Below are 16789 nucleotides of genomic sequence, written 5' to 3' on the forward strand. Positions count from 1 at the left end.
CGCGGTTTTAACTCCGAAAAGAGCACCACGACATTCCGACAACGCTGAGCGTGACAGAAACCTGCGCGGGGAATTTAGCGCAGAACCAACATAGCGTATTTGATATGCCGGATCGAGATTTCGATTGCACATACTTTAGCGAACCAAATCCTACTTAATAACTTATTTTACCTATTAATTCTTACTTAAATAACCTTACATGAATAGTTTTATAGGACTCCATGCTCCACTGCGGGAACTAAAAATAAAAAGTCTTTGTAAGGTTAGTGACAGAGAATTAGTACGGCTTTATTTATCAGAAGAACCGTCATAGACACCTTTAAAGTTATTCGACGCGTTGTTCCTTTTTCTTCTTGTCATTTACAATCTCGGCGCTCCGAAAGACAAACATTTTATTAGTGTTATGTACCAGTCCTCAAGAGCATCGCCACCGTAAAACGAGGCTAGAATCGTTGCACTCAGTTGCCCATTTGTACAGGCCAGGACAAGCGCTCTGCAAACTACAAGCCAAGTAGTATAGTCGCCCATCACCATGGGATCCTTCAACAGTGATGGAAGCATTGATGGGAGCATTCAACAGCATGTTGTGTTCATAAACAGCAGTTCGGCAGTTCGGCAGAGATCAAACGGGTTATATTATGCATGTATGGGATCCAATGGAATTCGGAGCACGTAAACGTGTAATTGACTAAAGAGTGCAGGTCACTTGTTGCGAACACAAGCACAGAGCAGTTCATAGCCCGTTTTCCACACAGGTATTCCGTATTCCGCGCAGGTGCAGAAGCATAAGATGTTGGTGACATACATAACATGTGCTGGTAAGACGGAAGTATAGTAAACGAGATCACTGATCAAACCTGAACATGAACACAAACCAATGCAACACTCCATGTTGTGCATTCCAGAAGGACCAAGGCGTCATCATTATTTGAAAAGCTCTTGCGACTAAAATCATTGCATTGTGGATATATGGACGTCGTGAAAGCCGCCTATGATATTTAAATAAGGAAACACACATTCCATATAAACAAAACAAAATCAATAAGGTGGCGAAGGATTATAGGCGAGTTATAAATACAAAGCTTAGTGAGTGTCGCAAGTCAAGAAAATCTATAGCAAAGCAGAGAATACTTTTTTTTTTCAGCAATCAGTTTGCATGATTTTAAAATGTTATCGCTTGACGCTTAGTACTCCATATTGTTAGTACATAATGTCCTCAAAACTAGAATTTCTTCTTGATTTTACGAAGTCATCTTATCAATCGTTGGACGTCCTAACGATGAAGAGTTCAACAAGCTTTTGGACTTCATACATTAAGTGAAAATTGAAGATTCGTGTGCTCCGAAGCTTCGTCGACGGCTACTGACAGCCCTCTTACAGAATGTCACATCAAGAACAACATCTTTTCAGTTTCTCGAGGATTTTCGACACCTGCTAGCAGAGTACATAAACTTGTATCAGTATTCAGCAGTTTAAGAAACAGTTATTCGGGGCCTTATCAATAATTCTGTAAAAATGCTGAGAGGGTCCTATAGGATAAACTGCGATCTAATCAAATCGAGAACAAAGTATTACTGTACCCTCGTTAAAATGAGCTACATCACACAGTCATTACAGGTTTGCATGACATTGATATAAGCGGAATTGTCGCTGTTTGGATGGTTTGCACGTATACGTCACAACATCGAACCGCTTATTCCGTCACGTTGTCAGATAAGTCGGAAGGGTTCGATTTGGTTTACGCCGTGGAGTTGAGTGGGCCGTCCACGTAATCCGGATCCTTCTCGGATGCCAGCTTCTCAGAGAGCTTGATCACGATGTCCCGAAAGTGGTACGCCTGCATGTTGTCCTTGAGCAGGTAGAGCACAAACCAGTCGCCGTACGCAGCCTTCATCACCAACTGATCCATGTGCTTGGGAGGCACCATGCGACTGAGGGTCTTCATGAGCAGGTACCGGTAGCGGGGAAACGCGCACACCACTACGCGGTAGAGCAGCGTCACTCCCGTGACCACCGCGAGAATGATGAGCCAGAACCAGAGGAACACGTAAATCTTCTCGTTGATGATGTTCAGCGGGAGGAGACAGATGGAGTCGTGCTTCTGCACGTCTCCCGAGGTACCGAACCGGTGGAAGCGGCACTTGGTCATCTTGGGGAAGACACGAGTCATGGGGTCCACCCTCACCTCCGGGTCTTCGTTCATGAAGCGGATGACGTCGGCTCCGTACGTCGAGAACATTCCGCCGAGGAACTTGTCGATGAAGTACATCTGCCCGATCACGTTGACAAAGTTGATGAGCTCGCAGATGAAGAACCTCAGCGCGTACGCCTGGTTCTGGCTCCGGTGAATGTAGAAGTATTCCACCACGTCGTGCACCTGCTTGTTCTTCTTCTCGTCCTCGAGCAGCGGCTTATTCAGCTCCAGGAGGAGCGCCTGGATGCGTCCGTGCTCCCAGCTCCGCCACAGCCATCGCGGGAAGTAGAACATGATGGCCTGCAGACACAGGACGAAGCAGACCCACTGGTAGTACGCGTGCTCGATCACCTCGTCGCCGTCCCTGATGCGGCGCTGGTCGACGCCGGGCGAGGCGACCTGCTTGCCCACGGTGCCGTTCAGCGACCGGGGCAGCGTGATGGTCCCTTCCACCCAGCAGTACGTATTCATCACCGGCTCCGGTATGGCGTCGTGGGCCACGCAGTAGATTGGGTTGCCGAAGAACTGTGTGGCGCTGACGAGCACGCTGCAGGCGAGCAAGAAGAGGCCTGTGAAGCGGTAGTGGAGCCGGAAGACATTGTTGTCCGTCTGCACTTTCCCCACTCGCAGGATTTTTTTGAACGAGTCGGTGAAGAACAGCTTGTCCATGGTGGCGGCGTCGTTCAGCCCACGGCTGCCGCGATCCTCAACGGAGCTGTGGGCGAAACGGTCGGTGGAGCGGTGGAGCCCTTGCTTATCGGCCCTTATCTCACGGCCCCGCCGTCATAGACGATTGTCGCCGGAGCTTCGGAAGCTCAGGTGATATGGCGTCACCTGGCGAAGAGGCCGCGGACTAAGCAACGCTGAGAAAAGCCCAAGTTTAGATGACAATGCCGGAAAGCAGACTTGTTTTATACGATCATGTGTATGCATGCAGGGCAGCATTCAAATCATCAGCCTGGGGCCCTGCGATGTGTAGACGAATGAGCAAAAAAAAAGAAAAGTAAGAAAAACGGGAGAACGGGGCGAGGCAGGTCAGTGGCGTTCACTCGTCTGACTACACTTGCTGTTATAAAAATAGCTTTTTTTCATCACCAATGCTGTTAAACTGTTCGTTGTGTCAACAAGCTCGATATTTGCTTCCCCTATGACTCGGAGAACTAAAGCTAACTCATCTGTTGTCACATTTAGACCTCCACTCAATTCATTTGAGAAGCTACATCTTGGCTCTTTATAGATATTTACGCCCATCGAGAATTGTTGAACGCATTGCTAGTGGCGTAGGCAGAAATTTACATTGGGGAGGGGGGGCATATGCCCGGTGTACCACCCCCTGGCTACGCCACTGCGCATTGCACACCACGTTGGACACCACGTTGCACATAGGCGTTACTACCCGTTGCGGATTGTGAATCATTCGATCCCTAATCTAATACATTCGCAAGACAAAGAGGACCAGTGCACTAAACCGGCCCACGAAAATGGCCGACGTTACAGAAAATTTGAGCTTACATCTCTGGCGCAATCTTATGGCGTGTTCATATTACAGTACACTACATTACATCCATCTATAGTTGCCACACACTTCGGTGAGGCCCCCGCCGATCTAACAACGGCGTCGCGGCAGACTCGCAGGCTTCCACTTTACGCTTAGGCCTGCGACGCCTGAAAGGCCTCGGAGTGGTGCATATCGAATTTGTAATGGTCGGTCGACCCGTGCGGGGTTGCACGTGTAGTGGTGTGCAGGATGACCGACGGACTCATTGAGCAGACACGGACATTTGATACGGAAAAGATAAACATTTAATTATGACAAGGGCAACGGTAAGCGGTACAATGGGAACTAAGAGGAGACAAAAAATATGCGCGATAAAAAGAACAACTACAGAGCAAGCTACGTACTAAATGAACAACAACAGGTACACATTAGAGGCAACGCGGGATGTTAATAAGGTGATTATAGACATGATTGTGGCTAACAGAAATTCAAGGACAAATTATGAGAAAGGTAACGCGCTCCCGCTTCGGAGCTTTTATGCGATGCAGCGCACCCTGATACAATGATATTTTACAGCTGGTTAAATAAAAGAAAAACGGTGACAAAAAAAAAACACAATAAAAAGTTCCGTACGACCATTCCAAGCTCGTGGTACTCGTAGGGGAGGTGACGTGGTGCCGCCGACGGTCTCGCCGCTTCGGTAGACGACGAGGGTGCCCGGTGTTGCAGCCGACTCGATTCGTTGCGCGGGACACTCCGCGCTCGCCGCCCACGTGAGACTCGCGACACCGATGACCGCGCTCTTCGCTGGTTCAACGTCAACTGCCCTACGAGTACCACGAGCTGGAATGGTCCGTACGGAACTTTTTATTGTGTTTTTTAGGGGCGTAGCTCCTCTTAGTCTAACCTTGTCACGTCTCCGTTGTCCGGCGTATCTCCCGGCAGCCGGCAGTAAACGGCAGTATCTGTCCGGTGGTGGTGGTGGTGTGCGGCGTGACCACCCTTACTGCGCATACCCTCTCCACACACCTCCTCTCCACTCCCCCTCACCATTGCCCATGTCCGCTACCTCTCTACCCTTTCCCTCTCTACTCACCCTCTCCCCTTCCCCTCTCCACTTCCCCTCTCCCATAACCAGTCTTAAAAACGGAGGGGGCGTGCACACATGAAGGCTCCCTAAAGACAATGCGCTGCGACAGTACGTGATATGTATCGCCCTCTCCTCTCCTACGCTTCCCCCTCTTTCTCCTCTCCCACAGAAATGGCTCTGGTGATAGCGAAGATGTTGCAGGTATGTTTGTGAGTCGTATACGCCCAGTAAAGTTATCACGTTCCGCTCTAGAAGGCGAAGCTTTGCTGTCCTGTAAGTATTTTCTTGTTGCTCCCTCCTGAGTAGACCTGATTTGCTCGTGGGGCAATACATGATGCAATTCGTGGTGTTTGCATAATGTGTTGCTGATCAGCAGGCGAGAGGAGAGGGAAGCCCCTCTAATATTCTTGTGACGGGTCGCCACCTCCCCACCCTCTTCCCATAAGCCCCCCTTGAATCCAGGCCCTGTAGCCAGGTACGACCAGGTGAGATACATCTCTCGAATGTCACACCGTCCTGATATTGTGTATCTTTACCGCCTTCCAGAGCCTGACGTTTCATGGGAGCCCAGGGCATTAATCTAACGCAAAAAATAAAGGAAAACGAAATGTCAGTACTAGTTTTAGATATAACGCCGAGTTCCCTTTTATTTTAAGTCATAAGCTAGCCGTGACCTGTATTGGTGGCAATTAATCCGAAGGCCAAAAATGTTGTCTCATTCCCAAATATAGAGAGCAACTAAACGCCACTTGAAGTTGTAAAAACAACCATATATTCAAACTGGCAGTAGCAAGCAGTAATCAGTTACATTCAAGTCGATTGCGGCGATATGAAACTATCGCTCAGAAGCTTTATGCATGGATTTTACAGCCGAGCCCCGTCAGGTTTACTGAAACACAATTTTCATAGTGTCAATTGTCAATATAGTCAAAATTAAAGCCCAACTAAGACGATATGCTGGGCCTACGATCACGTTCGTCGAGGACACGCGGGAGAACCTTTGCATGAGGAATGAGAATGATCTGTGGATGGGATGTATGAAAATTATGTATGATGTAAGAACGAAACTACACGTGGATGCATCTGCACGTGCGTTGTCTTCTCTGCATATCTAGAGTGCTATGTGGAGAAGTGTAGACAAAAAAAGTTGCGCGGGTGTAAACCAGAAGCGCGTGGGTGTCGCCATCGTGTAGCTTCTCAGCGAAACATTAATGTCGGCGGGAGATTTGTTTGCATCAAATAACGGCTTGGAAGTATAATTTGGAAAGGAGGGCTCCGGCTCAACAGGCGCCGACTATTAGAAAAGAGGAAATGGCTCATATATCCAAGCGACCACCTCCCCTCTACTCCTCCCCTCCCCCCCCCCCCCCAAAAAAAAAGAAAGTATTCTCGTTACCAGGTTTCCATGACCCATGGCATGAGATATTAAGGCGAAAGCCTTAGATGCCTCATCGAACGCGAAAATTGACCGCCGGCGTTAACATGAGCGATGCAAAAAAATCACGTGATGACGTCGATCAATACATCGACTGAATCGCATGCATAAAGGTTTTGTGGTTTTGTGGCATGCATAAGGGTTTTGTGGCATGCATAAGGGTGAGCTTGGTGGTTTGAGGGCAGGAAAGACGCTTATTTCTGCAGCCCTAAGGAGCACTGCGCAGTGTCGTTGGGGTAAGGGAGAGCAAGGGTTTATCAAGAATTCCGATTTGGAGGGGGGGGGTGGTCATGGGATGGGTGAGGGGGTGCTACCAGAAGGAAGGCGGGAGTGTTTGGATGAGTGCTTGTCTATAAGCTGGGAGAGGGGCGGGTGGTCTGGAATAATTTCTGGGGGGGGGGGGGGGGGGGGTCCGAATCCTCCTGGGAGGGTGTTGGGGAGTGATTGAGGGGGGGGGGGGGGGTTACCGTTCTTTAAACCACACACATGACAACGTACAGGAAGACTGCCGTCCCGTTAGTTCCCGTCCCGACACAAGTAAGCGCTTTTGTTGTCATCACTAGAGGCCGGATTTTTAGGCATTAAAGAGATCATTTTAGGCGCCAGAACTAGGCAGTCAAAACAACGTTTTAGGCCTCCAATATTGTAAATATATCCACAATAAACTATCACATAAATACCAATATTTTCAAATGAAGACGTGCACGACCTCTATCTGCGACAGGAAAACAAAAATTTTATTGCTTAAGATGGCACGAAGGCCGGCAACAGTTGAACATAGCCGTGCAATTGAGCTTTGTCCCGCATGGTTCGCAGAACACCATCTCTCCCGTGTTCTGCAGGGTGAGTCAAGTGTACACTGTCGAATAAACACACTCCTGGGTGTCTTTTCGGCTTGATTAAAAAGGGAAGAGCAGGAGCAGGCAGCCAGATCGCTAAAAGACCAGAAATTAGGGATTCCTCCTATTGGCCGGATCGAATCGCGTAGAGCCAATTTCTCCCCTGGCAGCGAACGACTGGCGTAGCCAGGCGGGGGCGGGGTGGAGGGGTTCGGGGGTCTTAAACCCACCCCCTCCGAAACTTTTCAGTTCTATAGTATACGTGTGTGTATATACACGCACACATACAAGCGCATGCACGAACATACATAAAGTATGGCTGAACCCCCTCCCTCTCCCCCCAAAACTCTGACTACACAACTACAGTGAACATCTTAAAAAGTAAATTACAAGCAAAACAAAAGCTGCGTGCACATTCACATTTTTCTTTCTTTTCTTGCTCTTCACTCTCCGCTGACGGCTCTCCGCGGTTTCGCATTTGCCAACCGCTCGCGCCATGTCAGCGCGGCGGCGAATGCTCGCCGGTGTGTCCCACTGCTGCTAGCAGTTGCTTTCCGGGAGTTCGTTGAACTAGAGGACTAGGTTGAACCCCATAGTTCCCAACAATGAATGTTACGCGATAACACGAATAGCGTTCATATAAGCGCCAATTTTGAAAATAGACATTTATAGGCATTTGTAAGCATTTAGGCACGAACGCCAAAAATAAGCATTGCACTATAAGAACACTATAAAAGCCCTTCTTAACCTCTAATTCATGCTCGTATATCAAAATGGCGCGATAGGAGTGCAAGGAACAAAATAGGCATTTACCTAAAATCCGGTCTTTAGTCATCACCTCCCTCTGTCCTTGTTTGAAGTGTTCTGCTATGCGAAACCAACTCGCGCAATAAATAATTCGCGCAATCTTCTTCAAAGCCGTGTAAGTGTTTCCATAAAATCCTATTGATTTGCGATCGCGTGATTTCGCAATAATGACCATTCTGTGCGCATGCGCTGTGACAATGCTTTGCAAATAGAATGAATATATCACAAGATGAAACTGCCATCCCTCGCATATCGATGTACACGTTCTCCATGTAAACGTCAAAAAGTTGCTGAACAAGCTTACTGACTTAGCGCTGACTTCTTGTCACTGCCTATAATTGCCCGCTTACTAACTATATGTACGACTAGAAATAATTACTACCTATATCCGCAAGATGTGCAATCTATTGTACCTTTCATTTGACAACATTCACACAAGTTTTATACAGTCTCTAATTGCCACTTATTCTTGATAACCAATGAACTATGTACCTATCACAATTATAAATACCAAAAGCTACTGTTTTCTACTGTAACATCCTAATCACTTACATCGAAAATATGCTCATACCTAAGCCACCGCGCACATGTAGCACGGGGCCGGGCTAGCCCAAAAGCACGGACCCGGCCCGCGGGCCGGGATCGGGACATCCGGAGGGTTTTTCGGCGGGCTTGGGCCTGAAGCCACGGGCCCTGGCCGGACTGGAGATTGAAGCCATGCGTCCGCGGGTCGGACCCGGACTCACTCATTAAAGAGCCGAAATCAAGGCTTGGAGCGCACATGAGCGTTATGCGTTGCATGATCCAAGGCATTTTGTGCCATGCTGAATTGACAAACGCCAAAATCTGGCTCTCAGTGCAGAAAATAGAAAAAACAACAACAAAAAATAAAAGCAAATGAAGTTCTTTCTTTTCCACCGAGAAACGCGGTTCGGTCGCGGCCGCGGCGGTCGCATTTCGACGGTAGGCGAAATGTTAGAGGGCCGTGTGCTGTGCGATGTCAGCGCTCGTTATAGAACCCCAGGTGGTCGAAATTTCCGGAGCCCTCCACTGCGGCGTGCCTTATAATTATATTGTTTCAGCACGTAGAACCATGTACCTCTTCTCAGCATGACATCATACAAGCGCGAAGACATAGCGAACGCAATTTTAGGGTATCTGGACTCCAAAATAGGAAGGCCTGCTTAAGTCGGATGACCCAGACAGCCACCTGTTTTTGCACAAGAACGGACAGATTTTTGCCTTTGCAAAGTCGTATTCTTGTGATATCGTTCTTGAGTGCAGTCTTTGTGTCGCTGCTTGTTACTTTAAGCGTGCTTTCTGTCTTGATTTCATAAAAAGAGGGGGCGAACGTTTTATCTGGGATAGCCTGAAGCATTGCGTGTGAAACCTTGATTGGATATGTTTATATTGCGCGTCGTGATTGCATTTTCGTGTCGCCATGTGCCAGTTACAACATGATCGGTCAAATCTGCTTTTCCTTGCTACTCACCACGCGTTTTTATCTTCCTGATTCAAATTATTAAAGAGTCTTTTTGAAAATTTATGTAATCATTAATTTTTCCAACTTGATTTGCAGACAAAAGCATTGAACAGAATGTGATCGGTTTGCTTCGATCAGATTTTTCGTCTTAATTGCACACTTATAGTTTCAAAATGTTTTCTGTCATGTCTTGTCACAATATCGGACTCGTGTCCTATTGTAATTTTCATGTATTCAAACTAACATTTACACAGAGTATTCCGTGCTAAAACTATTATATATGTTTACGAGGCTCGCCATAGAGGGGACCGTATTAATTTCGACCTCCTGGACTCCTTTGTCGTGCGCCTAAATCTAATTACACAGGTGCTCTTCCACCTCGCCCCCATCTAAATGCGGCCGCCTTTGCCGGGAATCAAACACGCTTCCTAAAGCTTAGAAGCACTGCAGTGTGCTATGACGTCCACGGTAGTAAAACAACATTTCAACGCATGTCGGCACTGGATTTTCCACCTGAGCGCCTGCTGCAAAGGGCAAGACACCATAATAATAATAATAATAATAATAATAATAATAATAATAATAATAATAATAATAATAATAATAATAATAATAATAATAATAATAATAACAACAACAACAACGACAACAACAACAACAACAACAACAACAACAATAATAATAATAATAATAATAATAATAATAATAATAATAATAATAATAATAAAATTGTTTCCGGTGTGCCCGCATTCGTGGCGTGTGCGTCCTGGCTAAGCTCAGTAGTGAACGCAAGGGTTGGGACGGGCATGGTACTGGCTAGGCCATGTATACCTGGGCCCGGGCCAAAAAATTCTTCCTGTGCAGTGCTATAATCTACAATGCATATCCTTCCTTACTGACACCTTTCACCCATAGGTTCTAGAGATTATCTATAATAAATTATTTGCAGTTGCTTCTGACAGACCATTGCTATATCCGCATATACTACAAGTTACTTATATCTCATTATTATCTATTGTGATATCATTATGATACACCGTGGCGTACTGCATGTCGATCTAGCATCCGCTATGTTTTGTGAGCCCCTTCGAGTCCACCAGCGGCCAGCACACCTTCCTTTGACTTTACTGAAGACAGTGCATGGAGGGGGCAGCTGCTCTCCTGAAGTTCTATATTAACCAGGGGTTCTATCACCCTCGTTAATAATGCAACACCAGCAAGCCCTAACTACAACCCTTCTATACCTGCCCCTTTGCCTCGATTCTTTGATCTTAGCCGCACCTGTGAAGAAGAAAAAAATGAAAAGCCTAAAAGGTGGTGTAATGCATACTCGATCATTTGATAATGTGGCGAAGAACTATAGCTTGCTTTCCCAGAAACCATACGAGTATGAACGGCCGGATTTTCTGGTGAGACATCTCAAAAGGAAAAATTATACAAGTGGAAAATGTTGTCTATTTCACACATGTAACAGCTAAAAACCACTTGAAGCTAAATATCACGTGCAAGCTAAAGAAACAGTTGTAAAGCAACGATTAGTTGCATAGGGCGACCAAAATGCCCTCTCTCTCTATACATCGACTTGAGAAAGAAGTCATCCCTAAGAACATTGGCACCAATTTGTCATGATGTCATGATACGGTATCCGAAGGTACCATGTCACGATGCTACTCGCGACTAATTGTCGAGGCTGGGGGAAATTAACTGTTCGGGGCTCATATAGTTTAATACTGTATAAGTTTTGTAGCATGAAAATCTATGCCGGTGCGCCATTCAAGACATCCAGTATCAATGCGAATTTGACAATATTGTAGCGTTTGACGACGTCCGCAGCGTACGTATGCGAATGTGTTTGCAATGCAGACAGTTTTTTCGGGGGGTGACTCGACCATACTTTATGTACGTGCGTTTGCATGTGTGTGTGTATATGCACATGCAAAATTGAGAAATTTACGGGGGGGGGGGGTTGAATCCCCCAACCCCTCCCCTCCTCCTTGCTACTCTAGCGCTAGGGAGATATTATACGCCTGCATGCGCGTTTTTTGTTTGTGCGCGAACTTCTCTGCATATCTAGTGTGTACTGTGGCGAAAATTTATCGGACACCAAATGTTCAGCGGGGAAGTGTCACCGCTGTGCGGCCAGACGGCAAGTGAATCGTGGCCTTCGAGAATATTGTCATGGCATGAAGGGAATGACTGGGAGGGAGGTTTTGAAGTTCAAATTTTCATTAAAATAGTTCGTTTGCGAGAGAAAAAAAAAACAAAGCAAACAAGCCATGGAGAACAAGTATAAAGATGCTATGCACGCCCGACTTTGACCTGCTTTCTTTCTCTCTCTCTCTCAAAAAAAAAAAAAGCAATCCTTGTGATCGATTATTTTATTTGCATGGATGAACCCAGGGTTAGGATCAGCGCTGCACCAGTATTGGATTGAAAACGCTTCAATCACAGCAATCATTGGCTACTATTTCGAAAAGAACTCTTTTGTTTTATAAAAAAGGTCATTTATCACCAAATATTCTACCAGTGGCCTATCCAGGTTATGAATGCGCGCACAGGGTGTCTTGAATACGAAAAAAAAATCGAAAATGAATAGTCATTATATCGAATGCTACTGCTGTAGATTGCCTAAATGACGAGTACGTGATCTTCATTTTCTTTGCAATCTTTCACCGTGGAATGAATTCAGCGTCCGAACGATGCTGGAAATCGAATCCCTGACCTTGTGATCATGCAACGTCTGGAGGCAAACGTGAAGTCGCCGAACTATCTTAATTAAACGAAAAAATAATAAAAGTGTAGCTTGAATGCATTGCTGAAACTTTGATTACTCACAATAATGAATTGAGTTCGCCCGCATCATGAAACTGATTTTCTTATTTTAGCGCTCATTTTTATGTTGCCTTAGCAGACTCCAGATTTGTGTATGGCATATCTATCGATCTGCCTGTCCATATATATATATATATATATATATATATATATATATATATATATATATATATATATATATATATATATATATATATAATATATATATATACGCAGTGAAACAGACACGCGTACGAAGCGATTTATTGACGTTTCGGCCGCGGGTCCGGCCTTCATCAGAAAATATATATATATATATATATATATATATATATATTGTAAGAAACGGCTTTGAAATGCCCCATTTGGCTTGCGCATATAGTCGCCTGTATATATTGTATCTGGATCATAAATTAAATCTACAGTTTCAGTAACTAATATGAATTCTGTCAAAGTGACTTAGTAAGTAAACGTTGGCGGCATTTTGCCAAATAGTTTCGCCTCTTTATTTTTTTGGTAACTACATTCAGCCAAAATATAGCAGTACTTGAGCAACCGCGGTGATGGAAGAAAAGTTACGGAACTGTAGCAGGGTGCAAGTCATTATGATATGTAAACTGTAAGTTATAGTTACTATATTAACTATTTATAAGATGACCTAGCATATAAGCTACTATAACCACGCCAAATACGGCAGCTCAACCGTTCCTGCAGCATATTTCTTGCGCACTTTTTGCGCATGCAATACATTCAATATTGGATTGTACTGTTGAGCTAGCTAGACGATAGCTGTTCGGTGCCGGTTATGCCTGATGCATATATTGTTTTTACGTGAATGCTAACCGCGCTTGTCAAAGCTCAACACGTAGAATTCAGTTGTAGCACCGCTGACTTTATTTTAATTACATCGCGTTGACAAAGTGCTTGTATCGTTGTGCTGGTCATGTTTGGTTAGTTGTTTGCCACTGTCTTAACCACGTGATAGTTACATAAGCATTAGGAATCGTGTAGGCCGTATAGAAATTTCAAATTGCGCGGGCACGCCTCGGTGATTGCACGCGCCTTCGAAGGGGCGTCTTGGATCACGGAAGCCGTGTGCAGGGTATTGACGTTGCTGCCAAATCCGCGAGAGGCCGCCACAACGCAAGCAAATCTTAATTCTCAAAATAAGAAATTGCCGTATTCTGTACGTTTCGCGGATAAAATGTAGTAGGTAGCTAAGAGGTCCATGCAGAATCCCGTTTAAACTGGTTTGCTTGAGCATATACGATAAACAACGCTATGCGCTTGGCTAATTCTCATTGTAAACTTGATGGTTCACTCGCAACGCTTGGAGGCTCCGATGCACTAGCTATAAATATATGAAGCGCAGTTGTTGGGTTGTACTTCCAAAGTACATATACTAAAATTGGAACGATACAGAGAAGATTAGCATGGCCCCTGCGCAAGGATGACACGCAAAATCGTGAAGCGTTCCACATTTTTTTTTTTTTCACTCTAACATGTACTCTAACACATCGACTACTTGTAGTCGTGTCGGTATTGTTAACTTTTGAAACAACCTTCTAGTTTATCGCTGCACTAATTTATATTCCATATTGAGCAATGAGGGAATGAACGCCCAGATAGTGGTCACATATATTTTGTCACACTTAATTACTGTGTATTCACACATACGCGTATCGCGAAAATCAAAAGGTCTGCAAAACGAGTTAACCGAACGCTGGATGTCCCGCCGCTTCTGAAACGCGTCTTCTTATCCCTCGTTTGTGTTCTTTGCTATGATCGTAATTTTTCTTGTGTTGAATGGCGCCATTACATAAGAGCAATTGCTGCTTGTGTACTTTCAAAACTCAGAAGCTGCGCAAAAAAAAAAAGAAATTCAGCTGAAGAAGCAGCGCGAACAATGCAAATGAACCGTAACTGCGCGGCGCGCACGCAGCACGGCGTAGCGTCTGCTCTTATTCCCTAGAATTTGCATCGTTCCCGACCGCAGCGCCCAAAGGATCTTTACAAAATACTATTTTTATGGTAAATCAGCACATTACATTCACATGCTTCATTACTTTCCGCTTTTGTGTGTTCCAGAAATAAAGGAAATTATAAAAAATAAGCATGATACCTTGCTTTGCGTAATATCTACTCATGAACGAAGAAACGCAAACTTGGCACTGAAACGTAGAAAGTTTAACCAACTGGTTTAACTGAAACTCCTGCAAAAACTGAACGTAGTTGGCCAGCTCGCCGGCTCTTACTTTCAACAAACTCGTTCTTGTCGCGGTTATTGCACTGAAAAACAATCAATGCCCGTACGGTTACAGAGGTTGCAGCAAGATGTACGAACTGCAAAGCTACAATTGTTCTTAGCGCTACTCGCGGTGTTTTATTGTACTAGGGAGACCACAATATTTCCTGTTGATTTGGCGACACACTGAACTGAATGGTTTAGCAACTCTGTCGAAGTGGGTTCCAAGGGGTCTACAACATCTACATAGCTTGTGCGGGTGTGTGTTTGCGGCGTGTTTAGCGGAGTGCGAAAAACAGATATTCGGCTATCTCACTAAACTCGTGTACACACGCTGACCGCGATTATGTGTTCTGGGCTTGGCTCCTAGCGTGTGCGTTCGTTGTGTCCCTCTGTAGAGTTGAAGCTCGCTGGAACATCGCGGAATGACAGCGTGAAGCGCCCGAAAGAGCGGTGGTGTCCCGTGATCGTCGGAAGATCAGACGCCGGCGCGACGTGTGTTGTCCAGCCCGTTGCTGACCAGGGGGGCGGTGTTCTGCCCCTGCGCACACATGCGCCTCCGGGACTCGGCCTCCGAAAGTGCTCGGGGGCGTTGATGCTGGCACGTGCTTGTTGTCGCTAGACCCGAGCGGCCTTCTTGACCATGACGGCCGATGCTATGATTCAAAACCAGGACGTGGCCTGCTACCTGGTCACGAAGTTGTCATGGAAGGGAAAGTGAGTACTAACGCGCGCTACTATCGCTTGCATGCCACTCAACGGCCACTCTCGTAGCACGGTTTATCTTCACGAGCGCGAAGTTGCAGCCGGGTACCGGCATGTTGCTGCAACGGCAAACGGTGGTTCTGGATTGGCGGCATAAGCAGCGTTGGCCCCCCCTACTCTACGCTGCAAATTGAACCCGGCGTCCGCACAGGGCGTTTTGATTGTGGTTGAGCAACAGGCACAGTCGGTCAGCTGACTGTCTGGCTGGCTGCTCGTCGTTTTCGCGCTGCAGCATGCCGTGTAGACACTTGCTGGATACGTGTGTCAGTCACTGCGCACGACACAATCGCGCGTGTAGGAGCGGTGTCTAAGGGTACGCGTACAGTTGTGCATTGGGAGCAGAATAACGAAACACATTGAAGACAGCGCACGTCGTTTTAGGCCTTGCACGTCTTCGTTCCTCTTTGTACGCCGGTTTCTTCCATCCATGTAAAAGTTCTTGACCTAGATTTTGTATTTTGCGAGACACCTTTGAATGAACCCACCGTGGAAAGCAGTTTAGGTGAAAGCCATAGCGCGCAGCATTTACCAACATGTAGTTTTAATTCATTTGACAAAATAGATGCATTTCAAACGAAATTGTTCGTGAATGAAGGCATTTCAAAATGCCAAGATGAGCACTGTCCACACTTCTTGCAAATGTCCCATTTATTTCGTTATAGTTTGGAAAAAAAAAAATGAAACTGAAACAAAGAACACACTAGACAAGCCCTATCCTGTGCTGTTGTTTCATGCCATCCTGTTTTTTTTTTTGTGCGCTCTTGTATGTTAAAATGGAGCATTACCAAGTAGCCAAAATCGCGATATTGTTACCATTGATCCCATTAATCTGGAACATGCTACATGTGATGGGTGGTTTCAGAACTGCAGTGTCCCATGGTGTTGGCTCGTATTTTTTATTCGACATCCACACATGGCATGTCAACTTGGTTACTCCTCCGATATTCAATATTGTAAACGAAAATATTCAATGAATGAGACAGTCAGTCTAAGTAGTCTCAAATGGTTTCTCTGCTTCATGAATACTGCTTCATGAATCATGTATACACATGCAATACTTTCAAAATACACAGTTTTGAAAGTATTGCATGTGCATACTTCGTGAATACAAGTATTGCGTGTGTAAACTGTAACTATGAACATCGCTACATATTGCTACTGCGTGTTTAATCACTGAAGAGTATACACTTGGGATGTACACATGTTGCCATTAAGCTTTATGAAACTGCAGCTGTGACCAATTATTTCCTTTTTTTATCACCGTTTGTGCCCTTGAAAAAGCTGTCAACTCCAAGTGCCGCATTTCTAGCAGTTGATTGTTTGCCACCCCATATTCATCATGGAAGGCTGTGCGCTGTCCACACTTATCAGTGTTGTTTTTACCACTCTGAGCATGCAACCAGTCGGCTAACCTTGTCTAAGCGGCAGATGCATTTTGTAACATTGTTTTCGTGAAGCGCAGCTGCGTTGCGTGCATTGAGAGCATGTGGACAGGTTGCAGGAGCGCTGGAGTGTCATTGAATGCCCGTCTCTGCTGATATACTGTTGTGCTCTTTGTTAAGCCTTGTAAAAGCAGAGGCGTTGATGGGAATTAGAAGTTTGAACCCTGGGTGAGTGGTATT

At 45.6% G+C, this 16789-nt stretch overlaps 2 protein-coding genes and 1 non-coding gene across 15 annotated transcripts in view; 2 read left to right on the forward strand and 1 right to left on the reverse strand.

Moving 5' to 3' along the window:
- Positions 1–272: 272 nt before the first annotated feature.
- LOC119395967 (innexin inx2) lies at positions 273–2923 on the reverse strand. The gene has a single exon (XM_037662993.2). It carries the CDS (start codon positions 2861–2863, stop codon positions 1739–1741), a length of 1125 nt encoding a protein of 374 aa, XP_037518921.1. The 5' UTR covers positions 2864–2923; the 3' UTR covers positions 273–1738.
- A 10616-nt stretch (positions 2924–13539) lies between these two features.
- On the forward strand, positions 13540–13642 carry LOC119398082 (U6 spliceosomal RNA). The gene has a single exon (XR_005184758.1). It is a non-coding gene; the product is annotated as a U6 spliceosomal RNA (small nuclear RNA).
- Positions 13643–14596: 954 nt separating this feature from the next.
- LOC119395969 (dnaJ homolog subfamily C member 13) overlaps positions 14597–16789 on the forward strand; it is a 221893-nt gene continuing 219700 nt past the window's right edge. For 6 of the 13 annotated variants that reach the window (XM_049416837.1, XM_049416832.1, XM_049416829.1 and 3 more), the window contains exon 1: positions 14598–15119. In XM_049416837.1, the coding sequence (XP_049272794.1) occupies positions 15046–15119 (74 nt within the window). In that variant the 5' untranslated portion in view covers positions 14598–15045. Of the gene's footprint in view, positions 15120–16789 lie in introns of all 13 variants that reach the window. The other 7 variants (XM_049416836.1, XM_049416838.1, XM_049416840.1 and 4 more) reach the window with 3 other exon arrangements.

Source organism: Rhipicephalus sanguineus, chromosome 6 (assembly GCF_013339695.2).
Source record: "Rhipicephalus sanguineus isolate Rsan-2018 chromosome 6, BIME_Rsan_1.4, whole genome shotgun sequence".
Classification (NCBI taxonomy): domain Eukaryota; kingdom Metazoa; phylum Arthropoda; class Arachnida; order Ixodida; family Ixodidae; genus Rhipicephalus; species Rhipicephalus sanguineus.